The sequence below is a fragment of the Ranitomeya variabilis genome, chromosome 5, assembly GCF_051348905.1.
Source record: "Ranitomeya variabilis isolate aRanVar5 chromosome 5, aRanVar5.hap1, whole genome shotgun sequence".
In the NCBI taxonomy this organism is placed as follows: domain Eukaryota; kingdom Metazoa; phylum Chordata; class Amphibia; order Anura; family Dendrobatidae; genus Ranitomeya; species Ranitomeya variabilis.
This window is the reverse complement of record NC_135236.1, coordinates 269259309-269276802: the sequence shown is the minus strand read 5'-3', so window position 1 is coordinate 269276802 and position 17494 is coordinate 269259309. Positions and strand designations below refer to the sequence as shown.

Sequence of the window (17494 nt, the reverse complement as noted above, 5' to 3'; positions counted from 1 at the left end):
AGGTTCAGGCTATTGGTGATTGGACGCAACCCTCTTCTCTTAAGAGTCTTCAGAAATTTTTGGGCTTTGCTAACTTTTATCGTCGATTTATTGCTGGTTTTTCTGATGTTGTAAAACCATTGACTGATTTGACTAAGAAGGGTGCTGATGTTGCTGATTGGTCCCCTGATGCTGTGGAGGCCTTTCGGGAGCTCAAGCGCCGCTTTTCTTCCGCCCCAGTGTTGCGTCAGCCTGATGTTGCTCTTCCTTTTCAGGCTGAGGTCGACGCTTCTGAAATCGGAGCTGGGGCGGTGTTGTCGCAGAGAAGTTCCGACTGCCCCGTGATGAGACCTTGTGCCTTTTTTTCCCGTAAATTTTTGCCCGCCGAGCGGAATTATGATATTGGGAATCGGGAGCTTTTGGCCATGAAGTGGGCTTTTGAGGAGTGGCGTCACTGGCTTGAGGGGGCCAGACATCAGGTGGTGGTATTGACTGACCACAAAAATTTAATTTACCTTGAGTCTGCCAGGCGCCTGAATCCTAGACAGGCGCGCTGGTCGTTGTTTTTCTCTCGGTTTAATTTTGTGGTGTCGTACCTACCGGGTTCTAAGAATGTTAAGGCGGATGCCCTTTCTAGGAGTTTTGAGCCTGACTCCCCTGGTAATTCTGAGCCCACAGGTATCCTTAAAGATGGAGTGATATTGTCTGCCGTTTCTCCAGACCTGCGGCGGGCCTTGCAGGAGTTTCAGGCGGATAGACCTGATCGTTGCCCACCTGGTAGACTGTTTGTTCCTGATGATTGGACCAGTAGAGTCATCTCTGAGGTTCATTCTTCTGCGTTGGCAGGTCATCCTGGAATCTTTGGTACCAGGGATTTGGTGGCAAGGTCCTTCTGGTGGCCTTCCCTGTCACGAGATGTGCGAGGCTTTGTGCAGTCTTGTGACGTTTGTGCTCGGGCCAAGCCTTGTTGTTCTCGGGCTAGTGGTTTGTTGTTGCCCTTGCCTATCCCGAAGAGGCCTTGGACGCACATCTCGATGGATTTTATTTCGGATCTGCCTGTTTCTCAGAAGATGTCTGTCATCTGGGTGGTGTGTGACCGTTTCTCTAAGATGGTCCACCTGGTTCCCTTGCCTAAGTTGCCTTCTTCTTCCGAGTTGGTTCCTCTGTTTTTTCAAAATGTTGTTCGTTTGCATGGTATTCCTGAGAATATCGTTTCTGACAGAGGGACCCAATTCGTGTCTAGATTTTGGCGGGCATTCTGTGCTAGGATGGGCATAGATTTGTCTTTTTCGTCTGCTTTCCACCCTCAGACTAATGGCCAGACCGAGCGGACTAATCAGACCTTGGAGACATATTTGAGGTGTTTTGTGTCTGCGGATCAGGATGATTGGGTTGCTTTTTTGCCTTTGGCGGAGTTCGCCCTCAATAATCGGGCCAGCTCTGCCACCTTGGTGTCCCCGTTTTTCTGTAATTCGGGGTTTCATCCTCGATTTTCCTCCGGTCAAGTGGAATCTTCGGATTGTCCTGGAGTGGATGCTGTGGTGGAGAGGTTGCATCAGATTTGGGGGCAGGTGGTGGACAATTTGAAGTTGTCCCAGGAGAAGACTCAGCTTTTTGCCAACCGCCGTCGTCGTGTTGGTCCTCGGCTTTGTGTTGGGGACTTGGTGTGGTTGTCTTCTCGTTTTGTCCCTATGAGGGTTTCTTCTCCTAAGTTTAAGCCTCGGTTCATCGGCCCGTACAAGATATTGGAGATTCTTAACCCTGTGTCCTTCCGTTTGGACCTCCCTGCATCCTTTTCGATTCATAATGTTTTTCATCGGTCATTGTTGCGCAGGTATGAGGTACCGGTTGTGCCTTCCGTTGAGCCTCCTGCTCCGGTGTTGGTTGAGGGTGAGTTGGAGTACGTTGTGGAAAAGATCTTAGACTCTCGTGTTTCCAGACGGAGACTCCAGTATCTGGTCAAATGGAAGGGATACGGTCAGGAGGATAATTCTTGGGTCACTGCCTCTGATGTTCATGCCTCCGATCTTGTCCGTGCCTTTCATAGGGCTCATCCTGATCGCCCTGGTGGTTCTGGTGAGGGTTCGGTGCCCCCTCCTTGAGGGGGGGGTACTGTTGTGAAATTGGATTCTGGGCTCCCCCGGTGGCCACTTGTGGAATTGAACTTGTGTGCATCATCCCCTCTGTTCACCTGCTCCTATCAGGATGTGGGAGTCGCTATATAACCTTGCTCCTCTGTCAGTTTCTTGCCGGTCAACAATGTAATCAGAAGCCTTCTGTGCTTGTTCCTGCTACTAGACAACTCCCAGCTAAGTTGGACTTTTGTCCTTGTGTGTTTTTGCATTTTGTTCCTGTTCACAGCTGCTGTTTCGTTACTGTGTCTGGAAAGCTCTTGTGATCGGAAATTGCCACTCTGGTGTTATGAGTTAATGCTAGAGTCTTAAAGGAATTTCTGGATGGTGTTTTGATAGGGTTTTCTGCTGACCATGAAAGTGTCCTTTCTGTCTTCCTGCTATCTAGAAAGCGGACCTCGATTTTGCTAAACCTATTTTCATACTACGTTTGTCATTTCATCTAAAATCACCGCCAATATATGTGGGGGCCTCTGTCTGCCTTTTGGGAAAATTTCTCTAGAGGTGAGCCAGGACTGTCTTTTCCTCTGCTAGGATTAGGTAGTTCTCCGGCTGGCGCTGGGCATCTAGGGTTAAAAAACGTAGGCATGCTACCCGGCCACTTCTAGTTGTGCGGCAGGTTTAGTTCATGGTCAGTATAGTTTCCATCTTCCAAGAGCTAGTTCTCATATATGCTGGGCTATGTTCTCTCGCCATTGAGAATCATGACAGACGCTGTTACCGCCGTTTTTCATCCAATGAAGGAGGACGCAGAGTGTGGGCAGCGTGATGACATAGGTCTCGGTCCCCACCATCTTAGACAAGGGCATGGCAGTGATTGACTTGCTGTCTGCGGCGTCACAGGGGCTATAAAGGGGCGTGCACGCCGACCGCCATCTTACTTCTGCCGATCTGAGCATAGGGAGAGGTTGCTGCAGTTAGTCAGAAGCAGGGACAGAGTTAGGGAGGAAATATAAACCCCCAAACCGCTTGTGCTGGATCGATTTTCACTGTCCAACACCACCTTTTTGTGCAGGGACAGTGGAGGTCGTATTTTAGTGCAGCAGCTGCATAGCTGTGTGCACGGTGCTGTGCAAACCAACTGCTTTTTTCAAAGCAAAAATCCTGTTGCTCCTTTCTGCACAGTTACCTGTCTTGTTTATTTGTCTACCAATTTTTTTGTTCAGCAGTCCTTTTTATTGCTGCCATACTTGTCCTGAGATCATTGTAGGAAGCTTGTTATTGCAGTATTTTTTGTCTCTGGGAATGAGGGTCTTTGTGAATTGGCATGTAAAGTGATTGATTTCTACCTAAAGCCCCTGGTGCATACTCTTCCATCTTTTGTTCAGGACACCACGGCAACATTGCGCAGTTTTGATGGGCTTGTTTTGCATGACAATATGGTTCTTGTAACAGCTGATATTGAGAGCCTTTATACATCAATCAGGCATCAGGACGGACTTAGGGCGGTCTCTTGGTTCCTTGAGGTTGGAGGTTTTGATAGAGGTTTGGCCGATTTTATATTGCAACTTTTTAAGTTTCTTGACACACAACTGTTTTATATTTTCAGACCAGATTTACCTCCAACTTCAGGGGACCGCTATGGGGGCCGCCTGTGCTCCGTCCTATGCTAACCTGTTTTTGGGGGCTTGGGAGAGGGGTATTTTTCTCAGCGATCCAGTGGTGCACATTGATAAGGTGCACCACTGGATTCGCTATATTGATGATGTATTCTTTGTTTGGGAAGGGACGATTGAACAACTCAATGAATTTATGTCCAGGCTCAACATGAATGATCTCAACATTAAACTTACCTTCTCCCATGGCCGCCAGGTTAATTTTTTGGATTTGGATGTGTGTGTCTCCCCTCAAGGCTTGATTGAGACTAATGTTTATCGAAAGCCTACGGCAACCAATACACTCCTACATGCAAGCTCATCTCACCGGCAATCAACTATTAATGGTATTCCTATCGGACAACACCTGCGGATTAAGCGGATTTGCTCCAGTCAACAGAAATTTCAAGATCAGGCCCGAGATTGGTACCAGCACTTCAGGGAACGTGGATACAGTCACAGGCAGATCCGTAAAGGTTATAAGAGAGCTTGTTCAACTTCTCGTGACGAACTTCTTTATCAATTGACGCCAAAGATTAAGGATGATGCCCAGGTGAGGTTAATCACTCCTTTTAACAGCCAATGGAATGAATTCACTCAAATAGTTAATAAACATTGGGCTATATTGCAAACTGATCCCATTTTGAAGAAGATTCTCTCAGATAAACCATTGATAACTGCAAAGCGATCTGACAACCTTCGTGATCTGCTTGTTCGCAGTCACTACTCCCCTGATGATAAAAAGAAGAACACACATGGACCTATACATGGGTTCTTTCCATGCACTTTTTGCAAGGGTTGCCAGAATCACATCAAAAGCAAGGAGTTTTCTAATCCCCAGAATGGCCATGTCTTTAAAATTAGGCATCAACTTACGTGTGCCTCTAAGGGAGTAATTTATCATGCGCAATGCCCTTGCAATAGAGTGTACATTGGAATGACCACACGTCAACTCAAACTGAGAACAAGGGAACACGTACGGGATATTGAAAGGGCAAAGGCTGTTAAAACTGCCAAGGAGATTGAATCACTTAAAACCTTGGCACGACATTTTTACTTATACCATGAATGCAATGCAAGCAAGCTGAAAATTAAAGCTATTGACCAGGTCTCATTGGGTCCACGGGGCGGGGATTTATTTAAAGCCCTCGCCAAGGTTGAAAGCCGGTGGATTTACCGACTCAATACAATTACCCCAATTGGCCTCAATGAGAACTTTGGGTTTGGATCTTTCTTATAATTGACATCATCACGTTTTTTATGGGGGGGTTGGGTTCTGGTTTTTATTGTATGATGATTGTTTTGTTTTTAACTCTTGGTTTTCTTTAGTATTTTAGCCTTGGCCGCTTGTGTAACTTGTTCGACAGAGGCACGTCCTATTCCATGTCCGGTCCCACCTACTATCTACTGAGATGGAAGATTCTTATGGGGATTAAGGAATTTTGTCTAGGACATATGTTTGATGTGGATTTGCCATGGATTTGTCCCTATGAACTTATTTTATGTATTTGTTCCAAGTTCATTGATATTTTTATATATACCATTATATTCACATACGTTTATTTACACTTTTTGTGCAGGTTTCTTAGTTTATTTCATATGGTATTTATCACACTAGAACAATATATGTTATATTATAATTATAATTTTATATATGTCTTTATTTATGTTTAGCACGCCATTCGTCTAGTATAAAGATGGTTTTTCACAGCGCTGCGCAATGTTTTGCGTAACTGTGCAGTTTTGCACAGTTTTGCGTGGCATGTGCGCAGCATTAGTGTTTAATATTGCACGTTATGCTTAATGGTTATTGCACGTAATATTAGTGGAACATATGAATGGCCTGTCCGTTACATCTATGCCCTAAGTTTATTTTAAATGTGATTTTATGCCGTGTTACTATACTATATACACGCAATCCAATTCCCCTCTTCCTGGCTCCCAGCACGCATGCTCTGCTTCCTTGACTCCTGGGTCATCATGGGGGTGGCATCTGGCGCACAGCATGTGACCGCCGTCTCCATGACGGCGCTCCTTGTTTGTGTTCGACGGCCGCTTCTGTGTGGGCCCGTTTGGTTGTCTTGGAGGTGGCGCATGCGCCGTACATGTGGAGTCCGGATATGGGTGCGTTCTAATACACGTCATCTTTGGTTTACACTCACAGGGGAGTGTCTAATGTCGGATTGCTGCATCAGCGCTTGGCAGCTGATGGTAGTTACTATTGCAACTGTGATTGGCCATCGGGTGTTTAAATAGTTGGAACCCCCTCTCCAGCGCACGCCTCCTGAAGAAGTTTTGAACGAAACGTGCGTTGGGGCGGCGGGGACCACATGTTACCAGCATTGTTGCCAATTTAAGCACTGTAAGTATTGCTCACCTCGTATTTCCAGCATGATTGCACATTTTATAAATTAGTCCATTTTGGACATATATGCACTTAGCACTTTTTTCATTGGAATATACATGCTGCTTTAGCGCATTATTCAGACATAGTTCTGTCTGTGTTTTTGCACATTTACTAGCTGAGGGATATTGAGCATCAGCATTTATTAAGGCACTTTACATGCTGGTCACAGTGCTCCCTGTTATTGTAGCATCCAGTAAGGTTCTTTTTATGTCTTCTGATATATTTGTCATTCTTATTGTCTCGACTCAATAGAAATATATATTTTTTGGATTATACTCTTCTGGTAGTTTTTTACCTTTTGTTGAAAATACAGTACTGCTAGTGTGTCATATATCAGGCAGCCACTTTCTGCCACGTTCATAGTGTTGTGTTATACCACTGGGCCAGAGTTGTGGTTCAGTGTCTCCCCCCAAAAGTAAGATAGTAATTCTCACAGTTTATATTCTGCTGTACTGCTAGTGTGTCGTATATCAGGCAGCCACTTTCTGCCACGTTCATAGTGTTGTGTTATACCACTGGGCCAGAGTTGTGGTTCAGTGTCTCCCCCCAAAAGTGAGATAGTAATTCTCAGACAGTTTATATTCTGCTGTACTGCTAGTGTGTCATATATCAGGCAGCCACTTTCTGCCACGTTCATAGTGTTGTGTTATACCACTGGGCCAGAGTTGTGGTTCAGTGTCTCCCCCCAAAAGTGAGATAGTAATTCTCACACAGTTTATATTCTGCAGTGCTGCTAGTGTGTCGTATAGTGTGTACCCCTGTTACCCATTATTAACAGCATTGAGCCTACTTTTTTTATTTTAGACCTAGTAAGTCTGTCTGTGCCACTCCTAGCAATCGTCCTCCGCTGACCAAACCAGTGCTGCTTGTGTACCCCTGTTACCCATTTTAAACTGCATTGAGACAACTTTTTTATTTTAGGCCTAGTAAGTCTGTCTGCGCCACTCCTACCAATCGTCCTCCGCTGACCAAAACAATGCTGCCTGTGTACCCCTGTTACCCATTATTAACAGCATTGAGCCTACTTTTTTATTTTAGGCCTACTAAGTCTGTCTGGGCCACTCCTACCAATCGTCCTCCGCTGAACAAAACAATGCTGCCTGTGAACCCCTGTTACCCATTTTTAACTGCATTGAGCCAACATTTTTATTTTAGGCCTAGTAAGTCTGTCTGCGCCACTCCTACCAATCATCCTCCGCTGACCAAAACAATGCTGCCTGTGTACCCCTGTTACCCATTATTAAAAGCATTGAGCCTACTTTTTTATTTTAGTACTACTAAGTCTGTCTGGGCCACTCCTACCAATCGGCCTCCGCTGAACAAAACAATGCTGCCTGTGTACCCCTGTTAGCCATTTTTAACTGCATTTAGCCAACATTTTTATTTCAGGCCTAGTAAGTCTGTCTGCGCCACTCCTACTAATCGTCCTCTGCCTAACAAAACGATGCTGCCTGTGTACCCCTGCATTGAGCCAACTTTTTTAATTTAGGCCTACTACCTGTGTCTGTCTGAGCCACTCAATACAGCTGTCCTTCACTGCACAAAGCAGAGCCTCAATTTGCAGCCGATATCACATATTAAAGTGCATTTGGCCTACTAGTTTGGTTGGGCCTACTAACGGTGTCTGCCGCTCCTTGGTATTCTCCTGTTTTTCTCCTGAGCTTCAATCTTCAGGCTTTCGGCCTATAGGAATTTTAAAACTGCATTTGGCCTACTGGTTTGGTTTGGGCCTACTAATGGTGTCTGCCGCTCCTTGCTGTTCTCCTCCACTGAACAAAGCAATGCTGCCTGTTTACTCCCGTTACCAATTTTGAACTGCATTTTGCCTACTTTATTCTTTGGGCCTATATCTGTGTTTCCTCCTTATCCTACCCATTGCCCAGCCACTGCTAGATGAGTTTGCCAGTACATTGACCCAGACCACTACATTCTTCTTGCACTCTACATAGCCAGTATCTGACCCTGCAGAAAGTCTGGTTTCCCTTCCCGCATACTATACCACCTTACACGAGGACAAAGAGGAAGGTGCAGATGAAAGTGCAGGTTCCTTCAACAGGTGGGGGGGGCATACTCGTTGGCGATGTCACTGGCACAGGGCCCCTCATAGTACGCAAAAGTGTCTCTGCCGGTGGGAGGCGCCCCCGCCGTCAATCACAACGCCGTACTTTGAGGGGCCCTGTGCCAGTGCCAATGCGAATGAGTGTGCCCCCCCTGCTTGCTCAGGATCACAGCACTTGCAAGCTTGAAATACTTACCTCTCCCTGCTCCACCGCCGTGACGTAGTCTGCGTTTCCTGGGCCCACGAAAAACTTGAGCCAGCCCTACCCCCCCACAACTTTTGCCAAATGACCCCCAGATTTTCAATGGCTAACTATTATTATAAGGTAAATTAAGATTGACAAGCTTAAGTAACAAGAATTGATGTTTTGGGCATTAAAATGGGCTCTGTTGGTGTTTTCCTGTCCTCCACTAACTGCCGACTTTGATTCTCCATTGACTTGCATTGGGTTTCGTGTTTCAGTCGGATCCCAGACTTTTCGCAATAATCGGCCGATTTCACCTGAACCGACTTTTGACAAAATCGGGTTTCGCGAATTCCGACTCGATCCTGAAAAAGTAAAAGTCAGTCAACCCTAATAGCAACCTATTATACGTTTCCATTTTCAGCACTTGTTAAAACCTTTTAATAAACAATAAAGTAGTATAAATGTATGTTACAGACTGTAAATCAGAAATAGGTGCAGTACTTTTATTCACATATATAACTTTGGAATTTATTGTAGGTACAGGTTGGCTGCCATTCTGATGACCTGAGCTCAGCAAAACACTTGTGTCGTGCCCCAGTGGTTGTGAATCAAAAGAATGTCGTGAATGAGAAGGTTGTGATATCTAATGTCTGGGGAGGACTCCTGTATGTTATTGTCAAGGGGAAAAGTCAGCTAGGAACAGTTCCCGTTACAGTCTATGGAGCAGAACGAGCTCCAACATTTATAAAAGGTAAGTAGAGTTTAGTCTGCTTTACTCGCTTCTTATGTTTTATGCAATTACTCATATACTTTTTTTTTTTACTAATTTTTAGCATACCACAGCTCGTGGTCTCAGATTTTTCTCTATAAATTAAAACAGAGAATAAAAGTTTAAATTTATGTAGGTGAACAGAGAATATCAAAAATCATAAAAACGGTACAATGCAGCAAAGCAAGTGTTTTGCGGCTCCTATTACAAATAGGGATGAGTGAGCACTAAAATGCAGTACCGAGTGTAATAGAAGTAAATGGGAAACGCAAGCGTTTTTCCAGAAAATCCCAGCAGGAGGACTGGGGGGGGGGGGGGTTGCAGGAAAATGGATGGAAACAGCTCAAATGGAATGGGAACAGCATGAGGAAAATGTCTGGATGCATCTCTGACTCCCAGGTCGTTGCTGGGAACAATGTTGTCAGAGTATTACTCCACTTTTATGGACGGACAATAGACTTGCATTAGCTTAAGTAAACCCACAGTTAAAAAAAAAAGCACATGGGCCATAAGTGTGTTTACACAAATGTTTTTAACCTGGTTTAACCCAATCATAAATTTAAAAAAATGGGATCCCCCCTATTCTTGGTAACCAGCCAAGGTAAAGCAGAGTGCTGCGGGCTTATATTATCAGGCTGGGAAGGTACATGGTTATTTTGACCTACCCAGTCTAATAATGCAAGACTGCAAAATTGTCGCATTACATTAGATGTGCCAATTCTGGCACTTTGCCATGCCAGTCTCTTCCTGATTTCCCTGGAGCTGAGGTAATGGTAGTAGTTGAGTTTTATGACAGCTGGGATTTGTCAAAAATCACAGCTGGTATCAAGCACTAGGGCAAGTAATGGAAAGGTATCAGACACCCCCATTACTAACCCAGTAATAAAAAATAAAAACACACACAGAAAAAATACTTTATTTGAATAAAGACTCCCCCACACTATCCCTCGTTCACCAATTTATAGAAACAAAATTCCCATGCTTCTTCCGCTGTAATCCAAAAAATCCAAAATAGTATTGAAAAGGATACCTGAAAGACCTAAAAAGACAGAAATAAAAACAAGATTCAGTCCCTCATTCACCAATTTATTATCCAAAATGTTGCCACACAGGTTCAATGTAATCCAAGTTTCTCAATTTTATTTCTGGCGCCTATGAATTGCAGTAAAGTGACCGCTATTCACAGTCGTCGTAGAGTGACATCAACGCTCAGCGAGACTCGGCAGATTTGATGGTCATTGTAGCCACTATCTGGCGCCTGTGAACAGCAGTCACATTACTGCTATTCACAGGTTCTAGACACAAAATTAAGAAATGTGGACTACATCGGACATACATGACAACATTTTGGGTATTAAATTGGGTAATGATTCCTCCTCAACAATCTACAATGACACTAATATCTTTGGTTAAAAGTCCAGACTGTCAGACAATAACTCAGTTATTTCACTTACACAAGTTGTCACCAAAAAAGAAAACTAGGCCAAGGGAAAATGGGAGTAGGAAAGAGTAAGAGGGGCAAAAATAGAGGACCAAGGACTAAAATATAACCCAGCCAAAAAAGAACTGCACCAAACAGCACAAATATTCAACCTAACAAATTATATATTGAATGAACATAAAATCTCTACGTTATCCAGAGGTTTGTCATACTTCCCCACAGCTCCACCTGATCCTTTTCAGCTTTACTTAGATATCATCATGTTAATAATAAGGTTCTTGTTATGGCCAATTCAAATCCACCTCTCATCACTATGGATCTTTGCCCTAAGGCCGGCGTCACACATAATGTAAAAAAATACGGTCCGTTTTTTTACTGCCGAGATACGCAGAAATGTTCCCAAGCAGTGATCCGTATGTCATCCGTGTGCAATGCGAGGATGCAATTTTTTCTCAAAAAAGTATCCATGTGTCATCCGTATGGCATCCGTATAGTGAGATTTTCTCGCCGGCTTCCAAAATGGACATATAATGGATTCATGGACTCAAATATTCGTGAAAACATATATATAGTCTACATATATATACATATATTTATATATATGTCAGTGAGAAATATATATATATATTTCATTCAGAGCTAGCTAGCAGGAAAGCTGGTAGTTCAATTTTCCGCATCTGTAAAATCATTACAGAACCTGACAGGATATGAGACATGGTTTACATACAGTAAACCATTGCATATCCGTTATATTTCTATATATCCCTCACTAATAATGTTAGTACTGTGTGTGTGTGTGTGTGTCAAGTTTTGGAGCTGTAGGTGTTAAATTAAAGGATTAATTCATGTAAAAAAACTGGCATGGGCTCCCGCGCAATTTTCTCTGCCAGAGAGGGAAAGCCAGTGACTGAGGGCAGATATTAATTGCCTAGAGAGGGACCATGGTTATTGCCTCCGCGGCTAAAAACATCTGCCCCCAGCTACCCCAGAAAGGCGCATCTGTAAAATGCGCCTATTCAGGCACTTAGCCTCTCTATTCCCGCTGCCCTGTGGCATTGGCATATGGGGTAATAAGGGGTTAATGTCACCTTGCTATTGTAAGGTGACATTAAGCCTGGTTAATAATGGAGAGTGTTATGATCCCTAGTGGCTTAGGATCACAAATCTGACCAGCTAAGAAAACGAACATAGGACGAGCTCTGGGAATGTGGTAACTGGACTGACCGCAATCCTGATCCTAACCGCACACACTAAAGGTAGCCGGTGAACGTGCCTAGAAATCCTAGACATCTCGACACAGCCTGAGAAACTAGCTACCCCTAGAGAGAAAGCAAAGACCTCACTTGCCTCAGAAAAATAACCCCAAAGATATAGAAAGCCCCCCACAAATAATAACGGTGAGTTAAGGGGAAAATACAAACGTAGAAATGAAACAGGTTTAGCAAAATGAGGCCCGCTAACACTAGATAGCAGAAGATAGCGAGGAAGCTGTGCGGTCAGTACAAAACCCTATACAAAAATATCCACGCAGAGAATGCAAGAACCCCCACACCAACTAACGATGTGAGGGGAGAAACTCTGCACCCCAGAGCTACCAGCAAGCGAGGAAATCACATATTAGCAAGCTGGACAGAACTCATCATATTCTAAGAAAAATATTGAACATAGATGAGCGGAAAATGCACAAACAAAAACTTAGCTTCTCTTGGAGAGACTGGTAACAAATGAAGTCAGGAGAGATCAGAATAGCACTGAATACATCGACAGCAGGCAACAAATGAAAGTCCAGGTGAGTTAAATAGGAAACCTAACTAGCAGCTGACGAGGCAGCTGATCCCAGCCACAGACCCGCAGAATGACAAAAGAGCCACCAGAGGGAGCCCAAAGATACAACTCACACAGTACCACTCGTGACTACAAGAGGGAGCCCGAGAACAGAGTTCACAACAGTACCCCCCCTTGAGGAGGGGTCACCGAACCCTCATCAGAGCCCCCAGGGCGATCAGGATGAGCCACATGGAAGGCATGAACCAAATCGGCCGCATGGACATCGGAGGCGACAACCCAGGAATTATCCTCCTGACCATAGCCCTTCCACTTAACTAAGTACTGAAGCCTCCGTCTTGAAATACGAGAATCCAAGATCTTCTCCACCACGTACTCCAATTCTCCGTCAACCAACACCGGAGCAGGAGGATCCACAGAAGGAACCACAGGCACCACATACCTCCGCAACAATGACCGATGGAACACTTTATGAATGGTAAACGATGCTGGGAGGTCCAAACGAAATGACACAGGGTTGAGGATTTCTAAAATCTTATAAGGACCGATTAAACGAGGCTTGAACTTAGGAGAGGAGACCTTCATAGGAACATAACGAGAAGACAACCATACCAGTAGTGTATCATAACTACCATTCGTCAAACTCAATCTGACAGGTGGCCCGCCCCCTATCAAGATGTATCAAAAGGGGGGTGTAACCCCTCCTCCCCGCCCTGTCAGCAGCTGTCCCTTCTTGTCTGACTGTCAGCTTTTGATACAGTATGAATTGTTAATTGGATCCGGGGATTATTATCCTAGTATTTGTTTTAATTAGATTTTGATATTAATAGTTTTATACAGCGCATGCATTCTGTAATCAGGGCATGTGGCCCCCATGATGTGTTGTATTTCTTTTATAACAACATTATATGGAGCTGCGAAATTAAAACATTTGTTTGTGCCTCTGTAACATGTATTTTAGAAACAACTGGCCACTGCCCATTTAGAATGAAACAGCATATTTTTCAGCTTATAACGCAGTTTCTCATTTTCATGAGTTTTAAGAGGTCGTGTTATGTGTGATAAGGGGCTATATGCTCGTGTGGTTAATAGATAAAATACAGATAAAATATGCCAATTCACCAACAGTGCACGGCTTACACATAACTCGTCAATAATCAGGGGTAGATATACAATACAAGCTATAAGATGTGCTTCTGACATTTTCATAGCTAGGGCCCTCTTTTATTGACAGTTTGATACTATAAACAGTACTGATCTTTGTAAAATAAAGAACGAGAGAACTTTTCAGATAAAAGTAATAAAGTTTATTGAACAAAATCAATTACATTTTCTAAAAAAGTCATGTGAATAAATTTCGCTGTTCAATTAGATCAAAAAGCTACTTCTTGAAATCCACAATACACCGCAAATAAACAAATCAAATCAATTATCACTGAACACTCATTATTACATTCCAAGCCAGCGCAGCTCGCTGAGCGTTACCGCTGTACTCATTTCTCATTGCTGCTTCTGAATGTACACTATTCTCACCCATGGACGGTTTTCCTTTAAAAAATATGAATATTATTGAATATAAGGTTTTACATATGTTACAGTATTTTATTTTTATTAATAGCTACTTTTAACTATTCTTTTAGAGTGTCTAGTAGTTTTATATTCTCTGCCTGATATATTTCTACACAAAGCTTCAAAACTATTTTGCAATTTATAAGAACTTGTTGGATTAGTGAATATAATAACGTTTGTCATATTTTATAACATGTAGCTAATGATTCATGCTTCCAACATGTATGTATCTGGATTAAAATAAAGAATAATGACCTAGCTGATTGTTTGGGTGATATTGTAAAACCATTTATTGACATTTTGTATAGCAGATGTGTTTCTCCTGATTTTTCTAGCGCAGCTCGCTGAGCGTTACCGCTGTACTCATTTCTCATTGATGCTTCTGAATGTACACTATTCTCACCCATGGACGGTTTTCCTTTAAAAAATATGAATATTATTGAATATAAGGTTTTACATATGTTACAGTATTTTATTTTTATTAATAGCTACTTTTAACTATTCTTTTAGAGTGTCTAGTAGTTTTATATTCTCTGCCTGATATATTTCTACACAAAGCTTCAAAACTATTTTGCAATTTATAAGAACTTGTTGGATTAGTGAATATAATAACGTTTGTCATATTTTATAACATGTAGCTAATGATTCATGCTTCCAACATGTATGTATCTGGATTAAAATAAAGAATAATGACCTAGCTGATTGTTTGGGTGATATTGTAAAACCATTTATTGACATTTTGTATAGCAGATGTGTTTCTCCTGATTTTTCTAGCGCAGCTCGCTGAGCGTTACCGCTGTACTCATTTCTCATTGATGCTTCTGAATGTACACTATTCTCACCCATGGACGGTTTTCCTTTAAAAAATATGAATATTATTGAATATAAGGTTTTACATATGTTACAGTATTTTATTTTTATTAATAGCTACTTTTAACTATTCTTTTAGAGTGTCTAGTAGTTTTATATTCTCTGCCTGATATATTTCTACACAAAGCTTCAAAACTATTTTGCAATTTATAATGTATCACAGTAGTTTCATATGAAGTTACATCTTAGGCCCCGTATAACAGATGTGTTTCTCCTGATTTTTCTAGCGCAGCTCGCTGAGCATTACCACTGTACTCTTTTCTCATTGCAGCTTCTGAATGTACAATATTCTCAACCATGGACGGTTTCCCTTTAAAAAATATGAATATTATTGAATGTGTTTTACATATGTTACAGTATTTTATTTTTATTAATAGTTACTTTTATCATTATATGTTGTATTAAATAGAGTCTAGCTGGCACATTACACGTCTTGCTGAACCAGTATGTATCAGACTGCAATGGCACATCACACTGCTTGCTGTAGTGAATAGAGCTTCTATATGCGATTGCGAAACTTTCAGGCAAGTACAGTATATTCTGGACATATTATGTATAATTATTAGTAGAGTCTAGCTGGCACATTACACGTCTTGCTGAACCAGTATGTATCAGACTGCAATGGCACATCACACTGCTTGCTGTAGTGAATAGAGCTTCTATATGCGATTGCGAAACTTTCAGGCAAGTACAGTATATTCTGGACATATTATGTATAATTATTACTTAATTTTTTCACTAAAACGATCATTTCTGCCAGAACAATGACAAATTTTGACAAAAACACTTCAATAATATAAAAATTCTTACAGAATATAAAGCAAAAACATTAATATGTATTTTAGAAACAGATGACCACTGCACATTTAGAATGAAGCAGACCCAGAGACGCGCCCACCCTGTACAGATAACATCCATACTTGTGGCTTCTTTTTGTTAGTTTAAAAGCATATTGTTATGTATGTCTCTATCAAAAGACTACCCGGCCATTATATGTTGTATTAAGTGTAGTCTTATTTACAACTACAGCTCAGGGAGCTGACCACGGCACATTTAGAATGAAATAGCGTCAGCATAATTTTTTCAGCATGTCCCGGGTGTTGTGTATGTATGTGTGATAAACTATCAGTGTGAAACTTTCAGGCAAGTACAGTATATTCTGGACATATTATGTATAATTATTAGTTAATTTTTCACTAAAATGACACAATTGTGTTTTATAATACACCATGCTGTTTATTCATTATATGCTGTATTAAATAGAGTCTAGCTGTCACATTACACGTCATGCTGTACCAGTATGTATCAGACTGCAATGGCACATCACACTGCTTGCTGTAGTGAATATTTGCAAAAACTATCCTATATTAATGCTCGTATTTTTATTACACTCAGCCCCAAATGAGTCACTGCTAATTTGATGCCCCAATTTTTATCATTTCAATACTATACATTAACTAAATGCTAGAGCTTATGTTACAATATTTTATCTGTTTATTTTATATCATATTAGACTTTCACATTATTTGTAGCGGTTTGTGTGGGTGCTAGATTATGTATATTCTGTGCTTCTGCACTATTATTTGTTGAAAATTTATCACTAAATCGATAATTTCTAACAACGTCGTCTTTTGTAATATGCAACAACTCATATTTGTGGCTTCTTTTTCTATTTGCAGTGTAAGCTCAGCACGGGGCTATGTTATCTTATCTAGCTTAAACAGACTAGCGGGCTACGCCCAACAAAGCATCAAAAAGAAACTTTGATGACACAGATATAACTCAGCTAACTAAATGCTAGAGTTTCGGTTTTCCTTTAAAAATATGAATATTATTGAATAGCCTCATATCCCATCTCCGACAATAGACTCTAAGCATTTTTCATATTATTTGTAGACACTCTAACGGACATATTATGCACAGCCCCTGTTTTGACAAGTATGAAGCGGCGTGTTTTTATACGTTCATAACAATCATAACCACTATACTGCAAACGTTTAAACGTGTATTTTATTCACAGTTCTCACAAGTCAGGTTTAGATTTATTTAAATTCAGAGGTGGTGTGTATGTACACAGGAATGATTTAGTTTAAAAGCATATAGTTCAGCGATAATGTCTGGCGTTGGACAAGCAGTTATCAATCTTTCATACGTATCACAGAAAGATTTTAGTTTGAACTGTGCGAGTTTAATTTCTGCGTACTGGCCAGCCATGGCAATAAATATTTTGATGTGTTCAGCATTCCACACAGGGGTCCCCCTGTAACAGGAATGTTCAGCAACAGGGGGTTTTTTACTAACGCGGTGCCGCGGCACTGCGCGTTTCTTTAGAGGTAGAACATTGTCAAAATCGCTAGAAGATCCCGCAAGACCAGAATCTGCAGACTGTGCAGCATGGCGTATCCGTATATTGAACGGACCTGTGGGGGACCACATACCAACAGAGAGCTGCTCATATTCTCTGTTTTCAGAAGTAACTTGTGGTATGTTATCGGTGCTACCGGACTCCTGAGTTGTGCAGGGGCTGTCGTTCAGCGCTGCAAATCTCTTTCTTGAGGCATTCTTAGATTTTTGACAGGGAATCTTGGGAATTGGATTCCCGGTGTGTTTGGGTGCCGCGTACCCTTCCGCACGAGCCTCAACACAGATGGGCGAAAGAGGCGCTGTTCTCACAGCCACATCCGCTCTTTGGGGATGATTC

At 42.0% G+C, this 17494-nt stretch overlaps 1 protein-coding gene across 1 annotated transcript in view; it reads left to right on the top strand.

Annotated features, from left to right (window-relative positions):
- The window catches only part of LOC143775758 (TRPM8 channel-associated factor homolog), a 235378-nt gene that overhangs the window by 104784 nt on the left and 113100 nt on the right, over positions 1-17494 (top strand). Inside the window, exon 5 of the mRNA XM_077264279.1 lies at positions 8897-9110. Within this exon, the coding sequence (XP_077120394.1) occupies positions 8897-9110 (214 nt within the window). The remainder of the gene's footprint in view (positions 1-8896; positions 9111-17494) is intronic.